Source organism: Plectropomus leopardus, chromosome 2 (genome assembly GCF_008729295.1).
Source record: "Plectropomus leopardus isolate mb chromosome 2, YSFRI_Pleo_2.0, whole genome shotgun sequence".
Taxonomy (NCBI): Eukaryota; Metazoa; Chordata; class Actinopteri; order Perciformes; family Serranidae; genus Plectropomus; species Plectropomus leopardus.
This window is the reverse complement of record NC_056464.1, coordinates 18,938,643-18,966,340: the sequence shown is the minus strand read 5'-3', so window position 1 is coordinate 18,966,340 and position 27,698 is coordinate 18,938,643. Positions and strand designations below refer to the sequence as shown.

General features: G+C 40.1%; 1 protein-coding gene across 1 annotated transcript; it reads left to right on the top strand.

Moving 5' to 3' along the window:
• Window positions 1-32: 32 nt before the first annotated feature.
• arhgef25b (Rho guanine nucleotide exchange factor (GEF) 25b) lies at window positions 33-27,698 on the top strand. The gene is made up of 16 exons (XM_042503855.1): window positions 33-427; window positions 12,172-12,494; window positions 12,581-12,685; window positions 16,577-16,704; window positions 17,629-17,695; window positions 17,881-17,984; window positions 18,208-18,277; window positions 19,829-19,918; window positions 20,016-20,108; window positions 21,061-21,111; window positions 21,460-21,537; window positions 21,635-21,826; window positions 21,934-22,114; window positions 22,205-22,404; window positions 22,502-22,642; window positions 24,734-27,698. The coding sequence occupies exons 1-16, from the start codon at window positions 334-336 to the stop codon at window positions 24,821-24,823; spliced, it is 2,007 nt and encodes a 668-aa protein (XP_042359789.1). The 5' UTR covers window positions 33-333; the 3' UTR covers window positions 24,824-27,698.

Genomic DNA, 27,698 nt, shown 5'->3' with positions numbered 1-27,698 from the left:
GTCCCTCTCATAATCTTTGCCCACTATCTGACCACACAGCGAGGCTCGAGAGCGGAGGAGAGCGCGCTTTCTCTCTGGTTTTCAGCTGTTACTCTAAATCATGGGGCAGGAGCAGCAATTTTTCATCCCAGGGGGTTCTATTCAGATTTGGACTATGGCAACGGAGCTCTTTGTACACTTTACCTCCCATCTCCTCCGGGTATTACCACAGGAATAGTGTGTGTGTGTGTTTGTTTGTTTGTGAGTGTGTGTGAGTGTGTGTGTGTGTGTGTGTCCATCCAGCATGATGTCTGCCTCTGATAGTCTTGAGTTTAGCAGCAGGAGTGGATCATCATGAGAGGGGGTCACCACCAGCGAGGGTGTGGGTGTCAGCACCTGTTCAGAAAACTGCTCAGCAAATGTGGCTGCTGCTTTGTTCGAGTTAGAGGTACGTGGTCGCTGCAGTTGGAATTGAGTTTTACTGATGATGAAACAGTTGCTTTCATTGCTTGTACACAATGGTTTTGTTATTTTAGGATCTTCAATTACGTAACATAGGTTAGTTTCTCCAAGTCAAAGAAATATCCAAAGAACTTTATATACATATATATATATTTATTTTTTGCAACAATTTTATTCATAATTATTATGTTTTTCACCTCTGACCTCCCAGTCTCACTGAGAGGGCAGCAGCAATGGCGCTGTTTTAGCAACATGTTAGGCTTGTGTGTCGTATTTTCACAGCATAATTAGAGAAAAAGTGTAAGAATGAAAACAATCATTCCCTTTAACAGGATTTGAAAAATTAGAAAAATATATTGTGCATTCCTTCTTAAAGGAATGCTCCACTGATAATGTTGTGGTTGATGTAAATAATAATATTTGTTGCTTTGGGGAGGGTCAAGATATAAAAAAAAAGAAAAAAAAACCAAAACATCCCAGCCACCCCTCTACTCTGATAAATAAAGTATAGTCACTTATAGATGCAAAAAAAATATGAAATACACTCAGTATCGGCTGAAATAAAACCTTTTATTACTTACTCTTACTTGTGTCTACCACTGCAACTGGATTTAACTCCCCCCACACCCCTTAGTCATATTTTTAATTTACATTAACTTTTATAGAGTGATTGCTAGTCTTCCTGATGTCCAGGCTGATATTAGCATCCTAGTGTTTGCCCTGTTATGTTATCTTGTATTAGTTTATTGGGTCAAAAATTTTGCAGTTACAGTTTTGCTTGCACTGTTACGAAGAACAACAACCAACAAAATGGCTCCCTTTTGGACAATAGGAAGGATTAGCCAACACAGTGATGCTCACCATATTAACTACTTCTAGCAGCAGCTGCAGGCAGTAGTGTACTGCTCTGTAGCTTGTCCCTGTTGCGTTAGGCTTATCTTTGAGAGCAATGAGGTGTGTATGTTATTTTGTTGTGTTTGTCTTGTTGACAAGTGGCTTTACCAGTGTGGGCTTCAGCCCTTGACCCTGGCATTTGTGTCAGGTCCCTGGTTTTTTGATACAATGAGTGTTTGCAACTTTGCACCGTGTTGATTGTTGCTCCTGCCTTAAAAAAGAAAAAGAGACAGGGCTGAACAGTGAGCACCAAAAAAGTAACTCTGACTCCATGAAATACAAAGAGGGTGTTATTATTGTTTGTGCATTTGTATCTTTAACAGAAAACAGGCAGAAATAGTTTCCTTAATTTTTTTTTCCAGGATTCATTTACAGTAAGTCAGTGCACAGTTTTTTGGAGGATGTGATACAGCGAGAGCAAGCAGTGATTCATGTTTCAGATGAGAAGTCAGTGATAGAGTCACATCTGGATCTCTGTACTCTGTCATAGCTGGAAAAAAAATAACAAGATTTATGAGACCCAGAATAGAACTTTTTCATTATAATCTCACTCTGCATCACTGGCAATAATTATATGGGATGGAAGCTTTTCTGTGTTTTTCTCCTGATAATGTCAATCATTCATGCTGTTTACGGCTGCATCACTTTTTTTAACAGCAGCAAAAGCATTTTAGTTATGAAGCAAATGTTGACAGTTAGCTAGCTAGAAACTTTAAGTTTTTATAGTTTAGTTTGTTTGTGAGTATAAAAGGCATTAAATAACACACATTTACAAAAATATTAAGGATAACTCAACAAAGTACAGGACTTAAGAGAGGTTGTGTCTGAACTTTCAAGTAGCCTTATAAGCATTAGTTTGCCTGCTGAAAGAAAAAAAGCAGGCCTAGTTTTTCTTCTTTTATTACTAACTGATTGGAGGTTGAAGAGAAATATAAAGCCTTACTATTTTGTTTTACACTCTGTTTTAATTATTTAATATGGGGAATGGGAAAGTTTCATCAACAGCAAATTGGCCATTTGGAAGGATAAGGGTGAGAGTGCCATCCGCTGTTTACCGTGTCAAAAACACTACTCAGTGAGTAAGATTTAAAACACCTACAACACTTAGACACAATGTGGGCTAATGTTATGTGTTTCATTTTGTCAGATACCAGAACATCAATTGTGCATAATTAGTCAGCGTTTTGTTAGCATTCAGTTAGCATGACATTAGCCACATTATCTGATTGTGAAGTTGACTTTTTGGCTTGTAGATCTGAAGGTCCTGTACCCACCGGTTTGTAAATAGGACAAACTTCCCCAAAGATTTAAAATATTCTAATTGCTGACAAGTGTAGGCGCTACTGCCAAACACCAGATAGACGTCAGGGACCGTAACATTAATGGGTGGCAAGATGTCAAAGTCTGCAAGGATCAGTATCATTAACTAACTTCAATTTTGTAATACTTGCCCTGTCAAGAGCTTCTCTTGATATTTGTTTCTCACGCTTACTTATACATTCCTGATGATGAACAATTGACAGAAGAATGCTCTGCAATTCCTATTTCCTATTATTACATTTTTGACAAACCTGTTAACTAACATTTAGTCAGTTCTGTGGATCCATATGTGGCAGTGTTTTTGGGGATTTGTATACCACAAACTTTAGATACCATGAGATGAAAACATTAGATTACATTTAGACTTTTCTTTTATGTCTTTGTTCATGCACAGTATTAGTTATAGTTTCATATCAGATGCATTTTTGACTGTATGTAAAAATAGTGATTTTCTTAACATGTACCCCTACTATACTGTGACTCTGCTTCAGAGGCAGCTGTGTACACACACACACACACACACACACACACACACACACACAGACACAGACATGCACATGCATAGCTACACAAATGCGTCCCATTACTGCCCCGACCCCTAAATCCTCTGTTGTTCCAGTTGCCCGTGAGTGATTACAGAATAGCTCTTCTCTGAGCTGCACTGCTCAGACAGACTCTGAAAATAGACGTGTTAAAGATATAAAAAGCGAAAACAGTCTTGAGTTTAGATGCCTTGCTTTATCACCTTTAATTGCAAAGTTTAATGGAACATCTCAGACTTTTTCCTTTGGGGTACACTTTGTGATGTCAGTGTCGCAGTTATACAAGGTTTTTTCTACCCATCTGACTCTAAAAATATCCTTTTTGTCTGTTTTTGAGACTGCGAACGAGATTGCTCTGTTTGTAGACTAGCAGTCACCGTCAGTATACCACCAGATTTCTTTATTTTTTTTAATCTCATCTGTTTGTGTCTTTTTACGTACCTCATCTGTGGTTGCGGGAATACTTTTACTGGAGAGCCTTTTTCTTTTATTTTCAAGTGTTGCTCTAATGTGGTTTGGGGTTTTCTCCTCTGTTTTTGTAGCTTTCTGATCTCCCTCTACCTCCCCCGAAGACTTCCTTCTTATAACTCCTTCATTGTGCGACCACTCTCATTGAGTGTTTTATTTCATTTGGCAACAGTGTCCAGCAGCTATTTATAAAGGCAGAGAAACACCTCCTGATAAAGTATGTTTGCTTGGAAATCTACTTAAAAGTCCTGCCAACAATCTCTCTGTCTCATTACACATACATCACTGTGACTCAGAAGCTGCCATGACTAACAGTCCATTAGTCCACTAGTGTGTGTGAGGTCACCACTGCCAGTATGTGAAGAAGTAAACATGATGACTAACAAGCACAGAAGTGTTTGGTACCACAGAGCACCTACATATACAGAAGCTTATCTTCTATCTGCTGCCTCAGATGTTTCGCACTTGGTGCATTCGGTGGTTTTGCTTGACTATTGTCTTTCTTCTTTCGGAACTTGATTTGCACGAAAGGTGCAATGTGTAATGCTTGGCCACATGCTACAAACCATAGACTGTATATAAAGATGGACGACACATTTTAACTTACCCCAGCTGTGCTAAAATTTGGCCAAAATATTGCGGCTACGGCTGTTGCCATCTTGCGCTGATGACGCCATATGGAGTTAGAGTCTGCACATTAGTGATCTCGATTTCCAATTGTGTGAAGCGCCATTGAAACAATGCATAGACATATTTAACAAGATGTCAAAACTGTACCTGCTTCACATTCTGTTAATGCAGTTAGTTTAATTGGGGATTTTTAAAACTGGACAGATCCCATACATTGCACCTTTAAATCACCTGATTAGACAATTAGACCTGATAGTCAAAGTTGGGGCAAGTCTCTATTAGCACACGTTATCTGATGACACTGAAAAGACCTGGGCTGTGTTCACTGGTGTTCAGTATGCTTTATTCTTGTCTTACCCTAAACTCTGACTTTAACTGGACCTACCAGGGAGGTGGAGTAGACCGAGAGACGTCTTTGAGTAGCAAACGAAAACTATGAGGGATGACCACTCCGCACGAGTGAAAGCCCGCTTCTGCAGCCTTCAGCGCCATGGGAAAAAGGAAGTGGCAGCATGCGGAGTGGATGTCCTGCTCCACAGTGAAAACTGGAACTGGGTCAGCTGTCGACATGCAGGATGTAATCGCATGTGATGTGAAGAGACATTAATCACAGTCATTCATCTCATAGTTTAGTAGCCAATACAATTGACCTAATAATGGCTCAGGTCACAGAGAATGAGAGCAAAGACCAAAAAGAGAGAACAAATCAGATGACACTTATTGATATGTGTACACATATGCGAATACAGACGAGAAAATTTAGGTTCAAGTGCCTGGTGTGTCTCAGTTTGATATTACTGAACCATTTTGTGATGCAGCAGTGGCAGATGGCCAGTGGATAGCATGTAGCCTTAGCAGTAGCAGTTAGCAGCAACAAAATTGGTTGCAAGCAGCAATATTTGAAGTATATTACATAGAAGGTGCCAATGCCCGGCGAATAAAAGCTGCTGCTTTATTGCATAGATTGGGATAAATAGCTGAGTAGTTCATACACAGGGAGATCAGCTGATCAGTTCCTGGTTTAACCTCAAGCTTCATTCTGCCTTTTTGAATGTGGCCATCCTAAATTTCCTGAAGGTTTTGTATCATTGTAGCATTTCATACGTAGAATGTATAAAAATAATGGACAGAGGCTCCATGATGCCACCCAGTGGTTTGTGGACTGATGTTTTTAAGCCTCAAGTTTGGCATTTTGGCTGTCACCATCTTACTTTTCAGAGCCAGAAGTGACCATATATGGATGATGATGGAGCAGTGAGTGATCAAGGGATGGATCTGACCAAGAGCCTGAGATGAACCTCCCAGACAGAGTGTCAGTCATAGTCACCATGCCTTTACTTATGCATAACTTAAAGCCTTAAAAATTTCAGTGGGTGAGTTGAGTAAATTAGCTATAGAGACCAAAACCGTTTTTTGAATCAGGCTGTAAATCATAGATGAGAGAACTGGGGACAATTTTCCTTTGAAATTTTCTCAGTGGTGAATGAAGCCAAAAAAACAAAACTGCTGCTGTTTAAAATGATCCAGATAACCGCCACTGCCTATGCACTGTGTAGGCCATAGAGCAGGTGCACCAGAAACTTCCACTGGCTGAGCTGGCAACTTCCAGCTAAGTGCTCCAAACTTGAATGGAGATGAAACAAGTGGATGGAATGGATTAAATCATCATGGTGAAACGAGTCATTATGTGGAGGCTGTTGCACTCAAAAAACGTATCCACAGATTTACAGACATTATTTTCGCCATGTAAGTCAACTGGCAAAAGTCTTTTTGGGCCACATGGCAGAAGTAATTCTACCGTTTGGCCACTACAAAGATGGTGTCATAGCCCGGCACACTTACTGGGGGCCTGCTGTGAACAGGTTTATTTCTGCTGTAAAATTTGGGCATTTTATCATGGGGATTGACTCACTTTTAGAGCCAGCCTCAAGTGGGTCCATTCAAGAAACTGTAGTTTTTGGTACTTCTGTGTTGGCCTCATTATTCAACCCCAGAGGTTGCATCTTGATGTCATACCTGCACATTAAAAGTAATCTCTCATGTTTAGGAATGAAACCCCTCATTAGTTTAATGAGGAGCAACGATGTGCATGTGTGCATTTTCTAATTTCATTAATGTGTCACTCCCCTGGATTGATGAACTGAGCATCAGCTCTGTTCAGGAGTGAGAGGGTGCAGACAACATGACAGTGAGTGATTTGTAGTTTTGGTTGCAGTGTAGACTGAGGAGTATTTTCTTTGGCAGTATTCCAACAGGAAATGAAGCAGGCCATTTTAACCCAAACATGACTGGATTTGATTGCAATAATGATAATCTGCTCCCATATACACACACACATACAACTGAAGGCCTGGCACGCAACATGTGTAAAGCTTTAGTCATGCTCAGAGTTTTTGAGGTGTCATCATGCAGTTTGAAGCTCCAACAGCATCCCAATAATTCGTGCTGTTGCAGACCATGACCATTTATGGGGGTTTAGTGGGGAAAGATGTGGTTAACAGTCTCTCAACCATCTTCTTTAAGAGAGCGAGAGTGAGAGAGAGTGAGAGAGAGACTTCCATGCTGTAAATTAGGTCATTGAAGCAGCACTCAGCACAAACACAGTACACTCTTCCTCTCATGCTTTATGAGTTAGTTATTAAAATATGTTCATAGGAGAAGAATGATCTTGTCTTTATACACCTAAAATTATAAAGTACAGTAGGTTTACTTTTGTGGAATAAGTTTATTTAACCGTAAAAGTGCATATACCACCTTGCTTTTAACAATACTGTGAACCTGAAAGTCTAAATGTTTCAGTCCTCTTTCAAAAGTAAAACTCAAGTGGTTAATGTTTGCCCATCTGCCCTCTGTGACAAGCATCTATTTGTTGTATAAAGATATAGGGGAGTGATGGCGTCCTGATTGGAGAATTAAGTCCTGCTCCCTCTGTGTGTCTGAGCTTCTCTGTTCTTTGTTGTGGTAGACGGTCTGGCCGTGCATGTTAGTCCAACCAGTGGGTGCGCTCCATTTCAGTGTGCCAGTACACCTCTCAACGCTTAACAGCGAGGGCCGGCAGAGCTGTTTAGATGGAGTATAATCTGTCAGCCAGCAGCAGCAACCACATACCTGTCAGCTGACAAGACTGACTCCACGTACTCTGCGCACTGCAGGTGTACACCAGCGCAGAAATTGTGTGGGCCCTGTGTCTTGTGTGTGTATCTTATTGGCTAGCTAATCAGCGCTGCTCTGCACTTCAGTTGTACTGCACTTGTATTGCAGTTATAGGCAGTTAGTACTGCACTTGTACACCTCAGCCATCTCCATGTTAAGAACTGACAGACAATCCCAGCTCAGAGTCTGAGTTGTAGATATGCTCTGAATATTTCATACAGCTCCTTTAAACTGGACTGATTTAACAGAAACTGGTGAAAGAATACGTCTCTCTGCTACTGCATGTGCAAGATAAGTGCTTCAAATGTGTGTCAGAGGTGAACTCCTGCACACTGTTTTCATTCACAGCTTTTATTACGGATCCATAAGTTAACTGTAAGAATGAAGAAAAGTGTGACCAATGGTTCATTTTTAAGTGGAAAAGTTTGAAATTATACAATTGATGAACAAACTAAGACTTCCCTTTCCCTGCTAACTAACTGCTTACTGTGAATGTGATCACAGTTGCCCTGTTCAGTGGTTCCCAACTGGTGGGTCACAGTCCAAAAGTGGGTTGTGCGTCTATTCTAAATGGGCACGTAACCTACTAATGTCTAAGGAGAAATCGAGACCCCGTGCCTGGACCAGTTCGAAACCACTGGTCTGTGAAGGTCTATAATCCTCAATAGATGTGATTTGAATTATGGTGAAGTGTCCTGCTTCAGTAAAAGCTTAGATTAGAAAAAAAAGATCATATCTGACTTACTACTAAAAAAATACTACACAAAAAATCTGCTCTATTTAAGTTTGTTTCCACTCTCACATATCAAACTGTTGTTTAGCCACAGTGTAGTGTGATCTGCTGACAGGATTAGTGTGGGAGAGACTGACCCTGTTTTGGTCCCATTTACTGCCATTTCTTTCCATCTGGGCAGGTGTATTGTCTGCCTCTGCCAACATTAATCCAGCCTCAATCTGCATTCAGTAGACAATCTGTGTGGCACACGAAATCACTTCCATGACTTACAAGATACCTGAAAATGGTCACAGAAAATGATTTCTTTAAAATGAAGTTTGACTTTAACATTAACTATTTTTATGGTCAAAAGGTTTACACAAGAAGAAAATGTTAAATATAATGTGGATGTCCATGAAAGCCTGCATGCGGGGATGCATTCACAGCATGCGTGCTTTCAGGCAGACTGCTGACACTCCCTGCGGTCCGGATGGTGGTCCAGCTGTTGCTCTGTGGGAAAATGACACGTTATGTAAGTGTCTCAAACAAACATGACATGCTGAGTCGCTCAGCTCAGCAGTGATTTGGACGTCACAATGACCATTACACACCATTAAGGGTCAGTTCATAGAAAATGCTGATGTGTTTGTAGAAAAACTTGCAGTACTGTTCACTGTCTGCATCATCTCAACTGATTGTAAGGTGGTTGTTAACGGACCTGTATGTCCTGATCTTGATAAAAAACAATGAGACCAGATGTCGGCCTCTGCCTGGGGTGATAACGCTCAGGTTGTGTGTATGTGGGCATCTGGATGTTTTGGTTGTATTTGTTCAGCTCTGTTGTTATTAGGGTGACATGGTTGAGGATATGGTCAGTAGTTTTCGGAAAAGTCATTCCAAGATTTTATGGTTATATGTAGAGATGTTGTTGGCCTTGTTTTACACTCTCACCTCTCATCTCTTTATTGAAGGTTAGTGGCTATGCAGCGCGCCAACGGTGCTGTCATGGATTTCCAAATTGACGCTGGAAAAGGATGGGGACTGATGTTAGTGACGTTGTTATTTGTCTTCTTGGCTGGCGTCTTCTGAGGCTGGTCTCATTCACAGTTTGTGTTTTTCTATGAAAAATAATGTGCTAAAATTTGTCCAAAGCCCACATTATGATGAGCCAGTATTTTTTGCCTAGCCTGTACTACAGATTGTGGTGTTTTTTGAGGTGGTTATACAAGTTAGTTGTATTGCTTTGCAGCACAGGCACAAATCACACAAACTCTGCACATGATTTGTTCTCTCCTACATCTGAAATACTTCAAAACAATGGACAATGATAGCTGATGATGGCTAATTTGTGTTTTGCCTGTCTGCAGTCGCAACATTCAGGAAAAGTTTGCAAGCTGCACATTGTAGTGGCATGACAGCTCTTAGAAAATAGTTTAGGAAGCACTTTATTTGATATGCTGCAGTCTGGATATCAAGTTCATTTTATTCCTGGAAGCCAATATTGTGATCGTGATTAACATTCGATTAATTGTGCAGCCCTAATTGTAGAGTTCTCCGCTCTGAATTAGAAGACGTACCAGTGAACTCAGAACATTCCTTTAGGTTCTCTCAGTGTCATTGAGAACATCTTTAACAATTCATTGCCCAAGAAGCAGCTCCAGACTTCACACATAAAGACATCTCAAGTTGAGTTTCAGCATTCTATTTTTTGGATTTAGGAGGGAGTTGTACATGTTTTCTAATATTTTGGGGCCACCTTAGACCATAGGAATAACGTAAATTTTTGAAAATGGGTGTAGTTCACTTTTGATGCTAACTCCCCAACGTTTGCATGCTAACATGCTAAACTAAGACAGAAACCATTATAGACGTTACACTTGCGCAACATCAGCATGTGAGCAGTAGATGGTAAATGGACTTGTATTTATATAGTGCCTTCTCATCACTTACAATGCTTTTACACTGTTAAAGTGTATCAAAGTCAATGTCAAAGTCACTCATTCAAACACTAGGTGGGTTTCCAGCAACCCTCAAATTGCACAAATTGAAACTGTCAGTATAAAATAAGCAGCATGGAAACATGTCAATTTCTAAAAAAAACTCCCATGTATCGCAAAAACGTTTTTACTATCACCCCCTAGATATTACTTTTACATGGTCGCTCCCACGTCTTCTTTCTCGACATCAGTCACATGATGTCACTCAGTTAAATTCCATAATATTTTGGATTATTTTTTCTTTCTTCTACCTTCCTAAACCAGTTAATTATTGTTGGTCATCTTTTGATAAGATTCATCTGGAAGATAAGCAAGCTGTCCCAATAGTCCAATGGTTCAAACCTTGGCCATGGACCACCAGACACACACACACGCACACGCACACGCACACGCACACGCACACACACACACACACACACACACACACACACACACACACACACACACACATGCACACTCACTAACCCTCCTCCCTTCCATCTTAATCATCCCATTATAGAAATTGGTTTGTGTTGTTGACTGCATGAGTGAAGCACCAGGCGATAAATTAGTTTAATTACATGCTTATTTGAGTCTAACCTACTTTACATGTCTGCATTGTTTTGTAGGAGACTGAACCTTTGTCTGACAGTCAGCACATCAACATGATAAATATACAGTACAAATATCTGAAAAAAATTCTCACAAATAATCACCAATGCGGGTGTGCAAGGAAGCTGATATCTGTGTATTTTGTTGTATTTTGGGAAGATTTTGCTGGTCCTGTGAAATAAAAGGAGAACTGAAACGAAGCAGAAAGAAAAAGACATTATTTTAGTATTTTGCTGTCAATATGGCATCTTGTTTAATGGCAGTATCAGGCAGTTTTGGCAAATGGCTGACCCAGATTCCCACTGGCTTCTTGAAAGCTTGTTATTATGATTACAGCTTACATAAATGTGCTGACAGGGAATGGTGGCTTTTGGGATGAGTCCAAAACGAGAAATGAGGCTCCTGAAAGATTCCACTTTGCTACGATCAGCAGAACAGAGTGAGATGTTAATGTTAGGGTGTGTGATTAAAACAGTGTGGCAGAAGATTATGTACCAGTTTCCATAGTCAAGAGACTTAAAGCTGGAAACAGAATCCAGCTGTAGCGTAAAAGCCTGTCAGCTCCAGTGTTGAGTTAAAGAATGAGGCCAGTTCAGTGCAGACATGATGGGTTCAGTTGTGACGGAGTACAGGAAAAAAATCATTCCAGTCTGTATCCTTTAAATCTTGTTGTTTAGAGGTTAGTGGTTCAATCTTCATCTCTAAAAATTTTGTTTTGAAAAAATCGTCATGTGTGGTAGAGCTTCTCTGTGTTTGTGCACAGCTTGAGGTGCTCTTCTGCAAATGCAAATAATGTTTGTGACAATTAAAAAAGAAAATGTTCCATGTTCAGCTAGCCTTTATTTTAAAGGGAAACTGAAGAAATTTTTAACCTGGACCTCATTTCCCAATGACTTTGTGTCAAAAAGCCCCTTTTTTTTCGGAGAAATTGAAAGTCCCTTCTTTATGCCGCCTTTGGGATTTTACACATAACCAAACCATGGCAACAGTTCAAAAGCTTGTTGTCTCCATCAGTCACTTAGACATTAAAAAACATGAGTAATAGGTCCAGGTTAAAAAAAATTCCAAAGTAAATGCGCTGCAAATACTTTAAACAAGTGATGGACCTTTGGTTGGTGTCACCACGTTGTTGATTTGAATAAATGTTCTTTTATACTCAATGTCTAACAAATGCTGCATTATATAATCTCCACTTAGACTTATATGTCCCTCCTTGTGAGAACAGATGTGTTTATAATGATTTAGGACCTGTACAGTAGCTTTAGCTTCTTAAGTTACAGTTAGGGCTTAACACAGGAAATTGAACAACATTTTTGTACAGAAATCTGTCTGCAGCATCTGACCTGAGAGGATGTACCCCACAATTAGCTGCTGTATTAACCCAATCCTTTTCTCCCCTTCCCCCCCTCTCTCTCTTCAGCTGAGTCGTATTCGGTAACGGTCAGGACCGGCAGTATCACCCCATCAGTGGGCCCCGTGCCCCATCAGGCCTCAGGCAGCTCCAGCCCCTGCTCACACTCCTCTTCTGGAGGGTCAAGGCACCCTGTCAGCGCCCTCAAGAAATGGCTTACCAACCCCGTCCGCAAGCTGAGCACCGATGCCAGAGGAGGAGCGGGAAAAGTTGAGAAGCAGATGTGCAGGTCAGATGGGAGGCAGCCGCCATCGCTCCTCTCCCACAGTGAAACTCAGCCAAGGCCTCTGGAACCGCATGACAGCTACACCATCCTCCCCTGTGGAGACACGGTGAGACAAAGGCTGCATTAATACCTTGTGAGGAAACAGATTTTATGTTCTTTCTTTGAAATGGTTGTTGTGTTTGTCTTGTTCAGGTGTGGAAAGACGGCGTGTTGTGTCCAGCAGCTTCTCCTCCTGCACAGCTGCCCTGTCAGAGCTACTTATCTGACCTCCTGCAAGGCAGAGACACACAGACACTGGTAATGTCTTTTCTCCTCTCCTCTCCTCTCCTTTCCCCTTCTCTCCTCTTCTCTTCTCTTCTCTTCTCTTCTCTTCTCTCCTCTTCTCTCTTCTTCTCTTCTCTTTATTGTATTTTAGTCAAGTCTGTTCTGTTTTATCCTGTTTTATACTAGTTTGTTCAACCAACATTTATCAAGATAGGGACAGGAATTTAAAGGGTGGCTCCATTTATATTATTATTGTTTTTTTTGTTTTTAGATCATTCTGATAATTCTGGCCTCCTTTCAGTGTAAGAGAAGGAAGAAAAAAGTTTGGCAACATACAGTGCACCTTATCACACACTGTATAAAATGTGGCTTTTTTTCCTGATGCAACAGTATAATTACAATTGTTGGGCAGGAAAAATAGTTGAGAACAAAACAAATGAAGCATTAATAATGCAAACTATACAAGTCAAAAGTGCTCTCACCATTTAATACTTAACTACCCGCACAGTTATCGTAATTCTGTCAGTGAAGCCTCTCTCATCATCAAACCCTCAGATAATGTAGGTCTTTCAAATTAATAATGTATAAATGATGGAAACACATACACTTAAATGTAGAGACAACTGAAACTAGGAGTTATAAACATCCCTCTACTTACTGCCCAGTTTTATAAGCATGTGAAAGGCCACTGATTTACACACATCGTTTGACTTCCACCAATTGTGCCAAATAAATAGCACACATTTTCACATTCTGCTAAATATTTTGTAAGCACATACACAAACACACCCACGCATACGACTACTTTCTGGTAAAACTACACCGTAGTAATTTGAAAGGCCGTGTAGAGTGGAATCAATCCTGTGGGCCTTTCTAGACGGCATCTGGAAGTAATCAACAAGCAAAGCAAAGTCTGTTTCTAGGGGTGAGGAGTGTACTGTCACGACACCCAAGCAGCCCGAGCAGTAAAGAGCTAATAAGTCTGGAGGCACTTTTAGGGCGGCTGGACGTATGTGAGGATAAATTGCGGTGTTGACTGTTGACTGCTAAAGGAACGGTTTACCTTTGCATCTATCTCAGCATGAAACTGTCTTTCTCTGGCCTCTTTTCTTGGCCGTCCACTGCTCCAGTTCCTGTAGCATTGTTTGACATTGTTTAGCTTTTTAAATAGCTGTCCGGACTTTGAGCCTTTCTCAGTCCAGTGGCCCTTTGGGACGATATTATTCCACACACACCTGCAGCTTTATATTTACTTTGGCTCTGTAACCCTTAAAAGGGACCTGTGTTTTTCCTTATTTTCTGTCATAATGTTACTCTGTTGGATCTCCATGTTAAACATGTTCAAAGTTTCAAATAAGAGGTGAATGTATGGGAAAGTTATCCCTGTGAACAAAAACCTCAGGTCTCAAACTGTTCTGAATGCTTTGTTTCCAACTTTTTTGTTCTACTTTGGCTACAAGATGATGTCAGATCATGACTGATTTCTTTATATGGCTGTCTGTTTCAGGCACGCCACTGCAAGTGTCCAAATTTTTAAAAAACTGCCGCATGTAGCTACATGCTATACTCCGTAACGGTCATTCACCAGCTGCAAGCACACTGCTACAAGTAACTGCACGCTAACATCAGGGAAATATGTAATCTTGGTCGCCACTGTTGTTAATTTCTCCCCAGTTTCGGATCATATTCCTGCTGAAGCATTTCTAGTTGTGAAGATTTTGGTTCGGAGGCTGTTATTGGTGATTTTTAACAGTAGAAAGTGCAACTGTACTCTCCTACAGTCATTCCCCCGTCTGCAATGACGGTGCAGTGACGCATAGGAGGCCTTATTATTTTTGTCTTTTTTGAGCAATATGCTTTTGATAACAGTCTCACATCTGAACAGTGAAAATAAAGCTACACCTAATGGGCAGTTAGCTTAGCTTAGAAAAAGGTAAAAGATCTCCTGACTCCATTTGAAGATAACAAAATCTGCCTACCAGTAATTCTAAAGCGTATTAATTTTTATGTTACATCTTGTTTGTTTAATCTAAAACCAAAGTGTGAAAATTACAATGCTCTCTGAGTTCCAGCACATAGTCCAACACGTAACCCTGTGTAAAGTGCATTTTTACATGTTGGTTTTAAACATGTCGTGTTAATTATAGTGAGCTTTAAGGGGTACTTGCAGGCTGATTTTGTCAGAGCCTTTTTCCAGTCTTTATGCTCAGCTATGCTAACAGAATGCAACATGTCAAACTGCAGAGGTAAGCGTGGCATCAGTCATCTCGGCATGAAAGCGAATATGCGTGTTTTTGAAAGTGCTGAACTTTTCCTTTAACCTCTTCGTGGTTTTCAGAGAAACTAATGGAGCTGATGAGAAATCTCGATAAGAGAGGAGGAAACATTCAGAGCAACAAGCTAAGCTCAGTTTTAATGGCTGCTGGATAAGAACCGTGGATGGAGTTTGAATCAGATGTTTCTCATCAGCAGCTGTGTGAAGACGTGAATAGTCGACTCAGACAGAGCGAGACAGAAAGAAAGACTGACCCTGAAAGAAAAAGGAAAATAAACAGAGTACATATTTGACCTACAAACTGACTCAGCAGAAGGATTATCATCTAGAGCACGGAGGCAGAGCACAAAATGTGGTGAGACTACAGTATGTCAGGAGGTTTACAGTCAATTTCACAAGAGATTATTTTGCTTTTAGGTGAGGAGTGATATTTGTTATATAACAGCTCTCCATACTGTGGTCAGTTACCTCGACCTTTATCATCTCACAGGACAAATTGTACAAATGTTGCTCATTATTTATGTTCATCTGTCAGGCCTGATTCTATTTTTTCCAAATTCCTCTGCCCAACAGTCTCCACAGCAGCAAGGAGAGACATTAAAAACGTATTATTACTCTCAGGTTACACTGGATTTAGGGGGTGACATGACTTTCCAAAAGGGATCATAGCAGGGAACATAAAATTGCTCTGCAGATGTGTTCCCCAGGATCATCTTTATGTATTTCTAAAGAAATATGCAGTCTGGTTCAGGGGACTCTGTAGATGAAGCTTAATGGTTCGAGTTGTGTGGTTGATGCCCAGTGGTCAGACAGCTCTCTGCGCCACAGAGCTTGGGAGAAGCTCTCCTTTACTCAAATCAATTTTAGGATACTCCATCACATTTTAAAATTTCTTAAGTTCTCTTATCTTTGCTTTTTTTGTTAAATAATTCGTAACTTATAAACCTCAACCACAACAGCTGCCTGAGAGGTTTAGAGAGCATATCTGTCTATATATAGACACTGCTTTTGTAAGAGGTTGCAAGGGTCAAAACGTTTAAGAGCCACTTCAGCCTTCAGCAGTTTATTGTATTTTATAAGCTTGTTAGATGTAAATATTGGTAATTCTTCTTGTGTCTCTGTCAGAAATAAGATTAAATTAATTTTCATTTTTGTCACACTTACTTGATATTAATGGAAACAAACAAAAATTTAACAATAGATCATTCATTATGTGTAATTTATTAAAAGTGACCGTTTATGTGTGGTTCTTGCTCTGTTTTATTTGTCCCCAACAGCCACATTTTTGAGATTTAATCCTGCTTTACTTAAAATTTAACATCGATCTAATATTAACTTTTTATGGCACATAAATACCAATTTTAATTAAATGTAGCATGTGCTGAAAGATATATTTCTGTTAGATTTTCAAAAAGTTTCCAGACCGATATGGACCATAGTTTAAGAATGACCCATGGGCCCTATATATAAATGGAAATACTCAAGGAAAGTACCTCAAAATTTCACTGTAGCTCAGTACTTGAGCAAATGTTCTTTCCACTCGGTTTTACTGCCCCACAGAACATGTTGCCCCTCAGTCTGTCTCTTCTTACATAATATGTAACAGTGATGCTTACCAAAAACTGCACTGTCTTGTTTGTTTGCTTCAGAGTCAAAAATCCAGCATCAACACTCTCCAAGGAGAGGACGGCTGCACTTTGACTGACGACTCGGCCAGCCAGTGGTCTGCGACAGTGGACAGCGAAGAGGAGAGGAACACTGCCTTAGAGAAGAGCATGTATGTGTTCACTTCTACATTAAGGGAGGAGTCTGAATATTGGTGAAATATGCTTGTTTCACTTTTGTGCATAGAATTAGATGAGATTCCACTTTCCTGTCTGAACAGTAAATATGAAGCTGCAGGCTGCAAATGATTAGCTTAGCTTAGCATAGAAATGTTGCTACAGTAAAGAGCAACCTCTTCCTATAAACCTACATGCTGAAAAAGGCAAGTTCTTATAAAGATTTGGATTGTGCAAGAAGGCATGCCTGTTTTTATATTTTAGTAAATTGTGTGAAAAAAAATCTAAACAAAAACAAGTAAAACAACGTATGACTGCACCTCAGAAAAGCCCAGACTCCATCTCACAGGACTCTCATGCCTGATGTTGATCCGTTGTCTGACACGGCAAGTCAGAGTTGATATGTCACATCTTCCAAAATTTCACCAGACATAGGATATCTGAATTTGAGCCTTGTTGTACCAGGTGTCTGATCCAGGACCGTTCTCTCCATAGGATCTCACTGGCTCAGCATAACGTTAGTCGTGTGATGCAAACAGTTAACCCCGTCACTGTTTGTGTTCCCCCCGCCACTATGTTGCAGGGACACTGTCACTGCATCCTGGGTTTAGTGATACACAGGACAGGTGTGGTTTATTTAGAAAAATACAAACAATGCAGAGTTGTTGTCTCTATAGCAGAATGATAATGTCCTTCCAGACCTTTCTCATGCACTGATGTAGCACTGTTGAGATACTAACTACACAAGACTAGTCCAAAGGTAAAACCTGCCATTTACCATCCAGATGTAAAATGGTATCATCCTTCTCTTCTTTTCTCTCAGCAAAAATGTGAAAAGTGTGTTTCCCAAATTGTCAGACTGTACATTTCAATTTCTTAATATCCTTTATTTCCTTTCTTAACATCCCTAAATCTCTCAGATATGTGCTGACAGAGCTGATTGAGACAGAGAGGTTGTATGTGGAAGATCTCGGACTCATTGTGCAGGTGTGTCTCTCTTGCAGTCCTTAAATCATCTGCTTATGACATTTATAGATAAGTAAGAGTCCTTCATCATTAACGCTCTTACCAACATTTACGTCTTAAACTCAGAGAGAAGATTTGTCATGTTTGTGTGTGTGTGTGTGTGTGTGTGTGTGTGCGCGTGTGTGTGGGTGTGTGTGGGTGTATAGGGGTACATGGGCACCATGGCCAATCAGGGAGTTCCAGAGGACCTGAAAGGGAAGGACAGGATTGTATTCGGAAACATCCACCAGATCTACGACTGGCATAAGGAGTGAGTCAGAGACGTCTCTTCTGTTTTTTCTCCCTTTTTCAGTTCCTCTGAATTTGAACCCTCTCTTACAGTTAACACATTTTCTCTGAGCTCCTTGTGTTTCATGGCGGTTCAGAGTGTGTCACGTCTCCTATTGCAGTTTCTTTCCTGTGTGTGTGTGTGTGTGTGTTTGTGTTGCTTGATGATGGATGCTGGCTCACTCTCTGTGCTTCGTGTCACACAGTTATTTCCTGGGAGAGCTGGAGAAATGTGTGGCTGATCCAGACAGCTTGGCCGAGCTCTTCATCAAACATGTGAGTCTGCAGATCAGTGAGTTACAAATGCGAATGAGAAGTTTCTCTTTTTCCCGTCTCCGTGTGTTTTTAGTTTAGCTGAAGGTCGCAGCCATCTCCCAGATCAGAGCTTTGACTGTATGTGAAGCCTTGGACCCGTGCCATCCAGATGTGTCTTCATCTTGCCGATCAGTTTGTCTGCAGGTGCAGCTGTGGAATAAAGGGTCTTGTAATCATCAGCTCTCAAAGCCGACAATCAGTGTTAAAGATGCTCCACAGAGACGCCGCTTAGTTTAAATGGGATTACAGAGCTCTATAAAAAGCACCCACACCCTCCTCGAAGGTTTTCATATGTGGTTGTTTAACACTGAACTTTTAGAAAGACAATTTTAATACCCTCCCCAAAAAAAGATAATTTCTGTATATCAATTTCTTACTTCGTGTTACACAGAATTTGTGAAGAAAACGTTTTTCTCGGATGCTTCCACAGTGAACAAAGAATCAAAAAACAGAAAGAAAAAAATCTTGATGAATAGCAGTAATGGGGTTTGTTTTTAACAACAACAAAACTACAAAATATAAATTCACAAACTCTCACACATCTCATGCTGTATAAACCAAGTCTCATTTTTCCAGACAGCCCTCTCTGAGAAGGAACTGAACGGAAAGTAAAACTATGTTCTCGTCAAAGCCAGACTCCATATTTTACCTCACTGAACATGAGAGCTGCTGGTCTGCTACTGCCTCAATCTGTTTGTTAGTTAGTTAGAGCTATTTTGGTACGTTGGGAATCCAGACTAACTAACAAACCCTTTAAAACATAAAAGTCACACAATAAAAATACAGATCAAGGCAGCAGTAGACCAGAAGCTCCTGTGTTCAGTGAGGTAAAATGACTGTTTTTATCAATGAGGTCTGGATTTGAAAAGAGCACATACACAGTTCTCGTCAGAAAGGGCTGTTTGGGAAGCACTGAGCATACGACTGGATAAATGATACCTGGATTATCCTGCACGAGTTTTCTTAGTTTTCTTTTTTAATATAAAAGTGAAAACAGATCTCTACTAATTAAATTGCTAAAGGAATTAAAAACATAAACACTGAATAACTGCTGAATTGAAGACGCTGATCACAGTAATTTCATGTTGTAAAACATAAAAAAGTCCAAGATCCTTTTCATTGGCATTTTACATATCAGTGTCAGTAAAAAGTGTAGTACAGCAGAAAAATGAGAAAAAAAAGTTTTGATTTGGTACAGCTTTTCCAGCTCAGCTTCTCTATCCGCTTCACTTAGTGTATTGTAGCATGCCTAATTAAGCCACAGCAAATTAAACCATTCTTTCTCAGCCACTGGAACTATTTAATGAGCCAAAAGCCCTGCACTGATTTAACAAAACTCCCGAAAAACTCTTGAGGGGAATGGGGACACAACAAATCTGAGAGGAGACTAAGACTCAGAGCAGCTCAGAGGCTTAATTCTTTCTCTGTCGCTCTTCATGCTGCCTCTCACACACAGATTATTATTTGGAGTAACTGTAACATGAGCTCTCTCTTAAATTCTTCTTTTTCCAGGAACGGCGTCTTCACATGTATGTGGTTTACTGTCAGAACAAACCCAAATCAGAGCACATTGTCTCTGAGTACATTGAAACTTACTTTGAGGTGAGTAAACTTTTATATTACAGTCAGTTTTACTGGAGCTGCTTAGGAGGTTTTGTCTTTCATTTCAAACACTTTCACTGTTTCTGTCACCTGACAGGATCTCAGGCAGCAGCTGGGTCACAGGCTGCAGCTCAATGATCTGCTCATCAAACCTGTTCAGAGGATCATGAAGTATCAACTACTGCTGAAGGTTTGCAGTTTAACAGCACTGTGTATTTGCATGCATTGCACTGATACACAACATTTAAGGTACAGTTTGCCCCCAAAATAAAAAGATATGTTTTTCTTCTCACCTGTGGTGCTATTTATCAATCTATATTGTTTTGGTGTGAGTTGCCGAGTGTTGCAGATATCAGCTGGAGAAATGAGGCTCATGCTTGTGACAGCATGACATTAATGAAGTCTTTGGCTAAACTATTTCAGTGGTGCTATGTGAGCTAGTAGTAGTAGCATGCTAAAAAGAAAGAGTTAAACCAGCAGACCAACAAACAGCAGACTTTCACCTGGGAGGCTGATGTTTGCTTCCCATATGAAAAGCCAAACTATTATGTTTTCTTTTTAACAAAACCAAACCATGTGCATTTGTTGCATAAGGAAATAAACATAAATACAAGTTGTTTTACCTATGTTGTACTTTTATTTTGAAAAAGCCTGTATGCATCTAGAGTACATAAACTATAGGCCTAATTTTTGTGTGAAAACGGAAGTGTTTTTTGAAAATTGACACACCGTACGAGATTGTCAACAACAGACTCACCCAGAATACCTAGCGGGTCATTTGTAGATCTCAAAAGTCCACTGAACATGCGTATATGTGAAAAGTTTGGAGTGAGAATGTGTTGTGGAGAGAGCTTTGTGACCTGAAAAAATATTGAGGTGGACTGAATGTGTATGGGGCAAGGGGGCAGCAGAGTGTGTGCATGAGCAGTGATCATCACTGCGTTAGAGACTCCTTGTTGCTCTGATTGATTGTTTTTGTTCAGGTGCTGTGGATTTTTGAAAATGCCATAAGGGGCACTCGGAGGAGGCAAAGGAACATGATATTTTATTCACAGATTATCTGTCTCTTGTACTCCTCAGGACACCTTTTTTTTTTACAAAAGTCACCCACTGTTGCTCTAAATAAACCTCTCTATCCACAGGACTTTCTGAAGTACTACAGTAAAGCAGGAAGGGACGTTGAGGAGCTGCAGGTACGAGCGCATTACAGAGTGTGAATACACACACCCACAGTCAGTTGCTACTTTATGAGGCACACACCGAGCTAAAACTAATGCAGTCAATAATACAATACAAGTCCTGCAGTAGATGCTTCAATGTACTGCAGTTTGTTTCGACACCTCTCTTGTAACAAAAAATTAACATTACAGCCTTTATGAAAGTAGGATTTATTGCAGGACTGTTGTATTAGACCGCATTAGTGTCTAAGCAGTATTAGTTGTACCTAATAAACTGGCAACTGTAAAGTACTATTTTGAATCTGTATTTGACAAAATTGTGTTTTCACTCACTGATTCTCCTCCATCTTATTTCTCCATCAGAGGGCAGTGGAGGTGATGTGTTTCGTGCCAAAACGCTGTAATGATATGATGAATGTGGGCAGGCTCCAAGGCTTTGAGGTGAGATACAGATTATTTCCTGCCTATCATCCCAGATGAAACAAACATCCAGGACTTACGGTCTATGAAAATGTTTGTGACGAACACTCTGTTTCAGGGGAAAATCACAGCTCAGGGGAAGCTGCTCCAGCAGGATACCTTCTCTGTCAGCGAGCAGGAAAGCGGCTTCCCGTCCAGAGCAAAGGAGAGGAGGGTCTTCCTGTTTGAGCAGCTGGTCATCTTCAGTGAGCCAATTGATAAGAAAAAGGGGTTCTCCTTGCCAGGGTACACTTTCAAAAACAGCATCAAGGTGCGAGTGGCACTGCGTTCAAAAACATCTTTAAAACATCTTTGGTTTAGTGGTTTTTTTGTCTCCTTTTTTGTCTTAATGTTTGACAAGTCTCCTTTGTGCTGCAGGTCAGCTGTTTGGGCGTGGAGGAGCACTCTGATGATGATCCATGCGTTCTGGTCCTGACCTCCCGCGGGACTCACGGCAGTGTGACGCGCTTCATTATGCAGGCATCATCTCCGGAAATACAGCAAGCTTGGCTCGACGACGTGGTCCAGATCTTAGAGACTCAGAGAAACTTCCTTAATGGTACCAGAGCTCAGTGTTTCTTCAGTAAAACCGCAGATGTCAGAGTTTTTTGCGTGTGAGTAATTTGACATCTCTTCCCGTTCATCGCAGCCCTTCAGTCTCCCATAGAGTACCAACGCAGGGAGGGCAACTCAAACAGCCTGGGCAGGAACGTGAAGTCTCCGACATCATCAAGCCTGCGACCTCACTCCTCTGCATCCATGGAGCGACGGCAGCAGCCCTGCCTGCTGACCTACAACACCTCCCTGCCCTCTCTGCACCCACCGTACCACAGCCAGGCCGCCAGGGTGGTGAGTGTCGAGCACTGCTCCCCGAGCACATTGGTGTACGTTAATACATCTTTCCTTCACTGACATCCTCCCTCTTTGATTTCTTCTTCTTCTCAAGCTTTCTAATCCCTGCGCTGCGACAACTCGAGCTGCTCTCCCTCCACTTCCCGCCCAGCAGCAGCTCAGTTTGTGCACAGAGGTGAGACAGGCCTGCGGGACGTCCAATGGCCTGCCACCCTGCAGCCAGCACAGCATGCAGGTACATCAGTCTCACTTCACACTACTGTCAAAGGTGTATTCAAATTTGTAAGTAGAAGTACTAACATCACACTATTTTCTTATGTACTTACCAGTATCTGGCCATAAGGATAGTTTTTGTTTTTTATTTACTGTATGTTGAGAGATGTCCATGTCTGAGGTTTCGACTGCCACCCAAATACAGTGAAAGTTAATAATGTTATGTTTTGGTTTCTGTGTTAGACCTATTTTACTTATGATGTAGTTAAACTGAACACTTGTTACAGCAGCTTTATTATGTTATAATAATTGTGTTAAGCTCACTGAAAGAGAAAAGAGCTTTTTTTTTAATTATTTATTTATTTTTGTAGCAGTAAAATTAATTTTAGGCTGGGTTTTTCCTTACATCCAGCACTGGTTGAAGAACCTAAAAGATAAGTTTGAATTAAAGTCCTAAAGAATGTGATATTTACTGTACTAAATATCCCCGCTCCTTCATCCTTCTGTCTGCCCTTTCCTTCCTTCTTTCTTACACCTAATCTAATATTTTGTAGTAAGTAACTAAAGTGCTCAGGGGAAATGTAGAGGACTGAAAGTATACATTTTATTTAGGAATCGTAGTGGAGTAAAAGTGAAAGCTGACAGAAATGTAAAAACTCAGGTAAAGAAAAGATACTCACAAACAATACTTAAATACTGTAATGAAGTATTACTACTTTGTATTTCTTATTTAAAAGTTGACTGTAAGTCCACATTTTAAATCGGATATTCAGCTGATGAGAAAATGTCCCTGAACCCCCCTCAAAGGGGGTTGCATCTTTCTCACTTTTTCTCACCTCTGATGAGTTTGCACCACATGTTAATTAATGATGAAAACATTAATTAAAACTAAAGTGAAAAACACCCTTCCACCAATAAGAAGAAAATGCTGTTTTCAGCCGTGCATCACAGTAAAACAACCTTAAAATGTGCTCTTTTAAAAGTCATGGATTATTTTTTGTGTGTATTAAAAGCAAAGCAGTATAACAGCAAAATATATGTATCAAAAGTGAAAATATTTATTTTGAGGTGAGTTACACTATAACCTCCCAGTTAAATGTCTATTACGCACAGTACAAATAACATTAACAGTGGTTTTTAAACTGGGTGGATCCCAGCCTGAGGTGGCGTGTTGTCATGATCACTGATGATGAGAGGAAATGAGCTGGTTGCCTTTGTCAAATATCCTGTTGTTGTTTCTGCGTGAATTTACAAACCAGGTCAACCTAATCTGTAGCCAGTGTCATTCAGTCATCCAGTTCGTGAAACCCCACTGACCTGCTGTTTTATCTTATTCTCTCAGACTTCCATCGAGAGGAGGAAATAGTTTGATCACGTATTAGATGTGCTTATCTGGCCCAATTCCACGAAGAGGCTCTCGTGCTCTTGTTGTCCCTCTTTGTGTTTTTGGATCAGTTTCCATCCTGCTTTACGTGCACGGGAGCACAGACAGTTTTCCTTTTCTTTATGGCGCTAATCCCTCTGACTTTCCTGCCCATTAAATTTTTATATAGCAAATACATAATTTCATTTATGTAAAACTAAGGATATAGTTGTTTTTTTCTGTGGTTCATTTTAGAACTTGAGAATCACAGAAATTCATTTATCCAGTCGTATGCTTCCCAAACAGACAGCCCATATGCTCTGTGCTCTCTTCAGAGCCAGATTGCATCAACAAAAGCAGTAATTTTATCCTCTCAGAACAGGTGACATGCTGGTCTGGTTATTTTTCAGTGTTTTGTGTGACTTTGATGTTTTAAAATGTTGGTTTGGATTCATGAAAGTCACATAATAACACAAGCAAACTACCAACAGCAACAGTTGTATTTCAAATTTTTTGTTTTTAATTTAATTTACAAAGTAATATTATTCACACAAGGCTACCAGAAAGCCAGAGTGATGCATTTCTATTCAGTGTTTCCATCAATGAGGAATCTTTGAAAATCATGAGGCCATGACCATCACCATTAACTGTATTTGTGTAATTTTTCTGCAGCGCTGCAAATATAAAATGTTTTTTAATTGCATTTTGAACCACACAAGTATTAAAAATCATTAAATTTTTTCCTCTCAGGGTGTGACTGCCAGTTTCCAGGCGACCACATTAAAGGAGGGCACACATCGACCAAACAATCTGGATCAGCTGAAGGAGAGCGAGCAGTAATGACCTGCAGTGAGAAATGACCTCACTTTACCTTTCTGGAGCAGGAGTGCCTCGACTGACTCAGAGTGCTCTGTCAGCATTGTTTGTTTCACTCCTGCTCAGGAGTCATTCAAGGTGTCTCTGATCTTTGCATTTTCTCCTAAATTTTCCTCCTAATTTCCTTTAAGTACCACTGTGGTTTAGACTAACCTGTATCTTGTGTGTACAGTGAATATACACACGTCTACAGGCGGTGACGGCAGATGAGATGTGTGGAAATATGGAGCACCACATAGACTGTACTTCATGTTGTATATGTATGAATTTATACTTTTTCCATTGAAAATTCATGGATGGATATTTTTGTAAAGCACATATTCACAAGGGACCAATTCCACTTTATTCCCCTCTGAGACCTCTGACCTTAAATCCCTTCACACAGTCGCACTCTGTCCTGCATCTTTGAAATCACTGAGCGACTGCGGTTTCCACCATGGGATCTGAATCCATACCAGTTGTGTATGTGTCCGTGCGCTCCCTGCAGATTAGCAAATAGCCGTGTTTTCCCTTTGGTGGGCTATTTTAACCCTGCCATTGTTAGAGTGTTATCTGGACGAAACACATTTGCAAACTCACACAGAGCACGCGTCCTAATCAAGCCGAAAGAGGAAAAAGGGAACAAAGATAAAACAGAGGTGCTCACCTGTCACTGTAATCTTGAATGTAAATAATCTCATGTGGGATCATATCATTATATCTCTTTGACTTGTGTCATCCTGATACACACGCAGAATTAAAGAGAAATGGTTTTCGCTATATCGCTAAACTTAATTATATGAAGTCTGAAATTTATTTAAAGAGCCCATCCACTTAAAAATGCGTTTTTCTTATATTTACGTTCCCTAAAATGTCTGATATTGATTTCACTGACTTGTATCTGAGCAAAGATGCCGCAGAGAGGTGTTTCACATTTCTCTGCTGAAGGGAACAACAGGTTGAAACACCTACACAAATTCACTACAGGAAACTATTAAAATGTCAAACCGCAGAGTCTCCTTAAGCCTTTTCAGGATGCTTCAGTGAGGAGATTAAAGCCTGCTGATACATCATTATAATGTAACAATATACAACATATTTTCAAGGCTTTCTTTGCTTCAACACTCTTTAAAAAGTAGACTATTCTTGAAAAAATGTGTATGTATTTGAAGGGGACAGTGGCTTGGTCACATCATTTAAAAGATATTTAAAACTGTATTAAATCAGATCTTTGCATCCGATCAGCTTCAACTGAACAGAAAAGCTGTTGGTAAACAGCGCCCTCTATTGGAATTGGTAAAATTATCTGTTTGAAATTCCTTGATTTGAGGCTTTAGCTGCTTTAGTTTCTTCCTCATTCCTCCAAAAAGATTTATTCTTGGAATAACAAAATACTGAGAGCAATAAAATGACCCCATATAAAGGTTTTCTCCCCTTAAAATCAAAAAGATCCTGCAACCCCAGTCAAGACTCACAGGTTGGAAAAAAAGCCTTAAAGCAATGGTTCTCAACCTTTTTTTATGTCAAGAACTGCTAAATTGATCCATATTAGGTCACAGACCCATATTTGATGAGAATTTCCTTCAGGGACCTCAATCTGAAAAGATTGGGGTTGTTACATGAGATATGATAAAAAAATACATTAAAAATTCAAAGACATTGAAATCAATAATGTCAATGGAAAGCTGTGACAGCCGTTCCAAGCTGTGTCCGTTTGTTTTTGCAGCAGTGTGGCCAAACTAAAGGTTGAGGGTAGTTTAACTTTAGCAAATTGAGACAGTAAACAGAGTTGACTCCTGTGACATGTTGACCTTTAATACAGAGAATTTCTTACTGCCTGAGACACGTGAACCTCTCTCCCAGCCGCAGAAAGATGTAATTATTGCAGCAAATCCCCTTTTGCTTCTGCTGCTTGGTGGTTTTTTTGTGTTTTTTGGCATAAGACCATAATTCTATAGTTGTCAGCTATAACCTGTGATCAGAGTCGTCACTCTTACGACTTAAAGGACCATGTAGACTGAACTCGTGACGTCCTGTTTTCCCCCCGACATATTTCTTGGGCAATGATAGACAGGAGTTTGTTTCCACGGACATTTTAATATGTCAACATTTGAAATAAAAAATAAATAAAATTGCTCATAAAGCTGTGATCATTCAACTCTCACCAGTGTTTTTTTGGGTGAAGCAGGCAAGTTAAAGTTCTGTGTTAACACAATAAATATCACTGTTTGAAAGAAAAAATGGTTTTCAGCTCAACTATAGATGTTGATGGCTACAACATGAAACAAATGTTTAAACAAGCAACTTCACAAAAGCTTTTTATAATACTGTCACTGATGGAGTTTCATTCTGACCCCTGCCCACAGAGCCAGCGTCACAATTTGGTGAACAAAAAAAATATAAATAAATAAAGATTACACAAAAATAGTTTTAAAATATTCTTCTGGAGATTTAAAAAAAACCCAACTTGCTGATAAATCTCTGGCACCTCTTTGCTAAAAACAAATAACTGGTACAAACTCATTTGACTTCTTAAGAAACAATAAAGAGATACAAGGGCGCCATCTAAAGGCCATGTTATAAAACAACAGCATCGTCACTTCAGGCATGATTTTCAGTCTTTGATATACAGAAACTCTCCAGAGTCTGTATAAAAACAGGATTTTCAAGCATCAGTGCTTCATCGTCTCAACTTGTCTCACTCAGTTTTCCTCTCATGCTCTCGCTATTCCGCATCAAGAGGCTAAAGGTCCATTGGGTAGGATTTTGGGGGATATATAGAAGTGTGTTTTCTTTAGTATGTAATCAACTAACGATAAGACACATTATGTTTTCGTTACATTACAATGAGCAATTTATA

Excerpts from the sequence above, each read along its gene's own strand:
- arhgef25b (XM_042503855.1), top strand. The coding sequence starts at position 334 with ATGAGAGGGGGTCACCACCAGCGAGGGTGTGGGTGTCAGCACCTGTTC. Across the intron at positions 12,495-12,580 it reads TCCTCCCCTGTGGAGACACG|GTGTGGAAAGACGGCGTGTT; the intron begins GTGAGACAAAGG and ends TGTCTTGTTCAG. Across the intron at positions 16,705-17,628 it reads ACTGCCTTAGAGAAGAGCAT|ATATGTGCTGACAGAGCTGA; the intron begins GTATGTGTTCAC and ends TAAATCTCTCAG.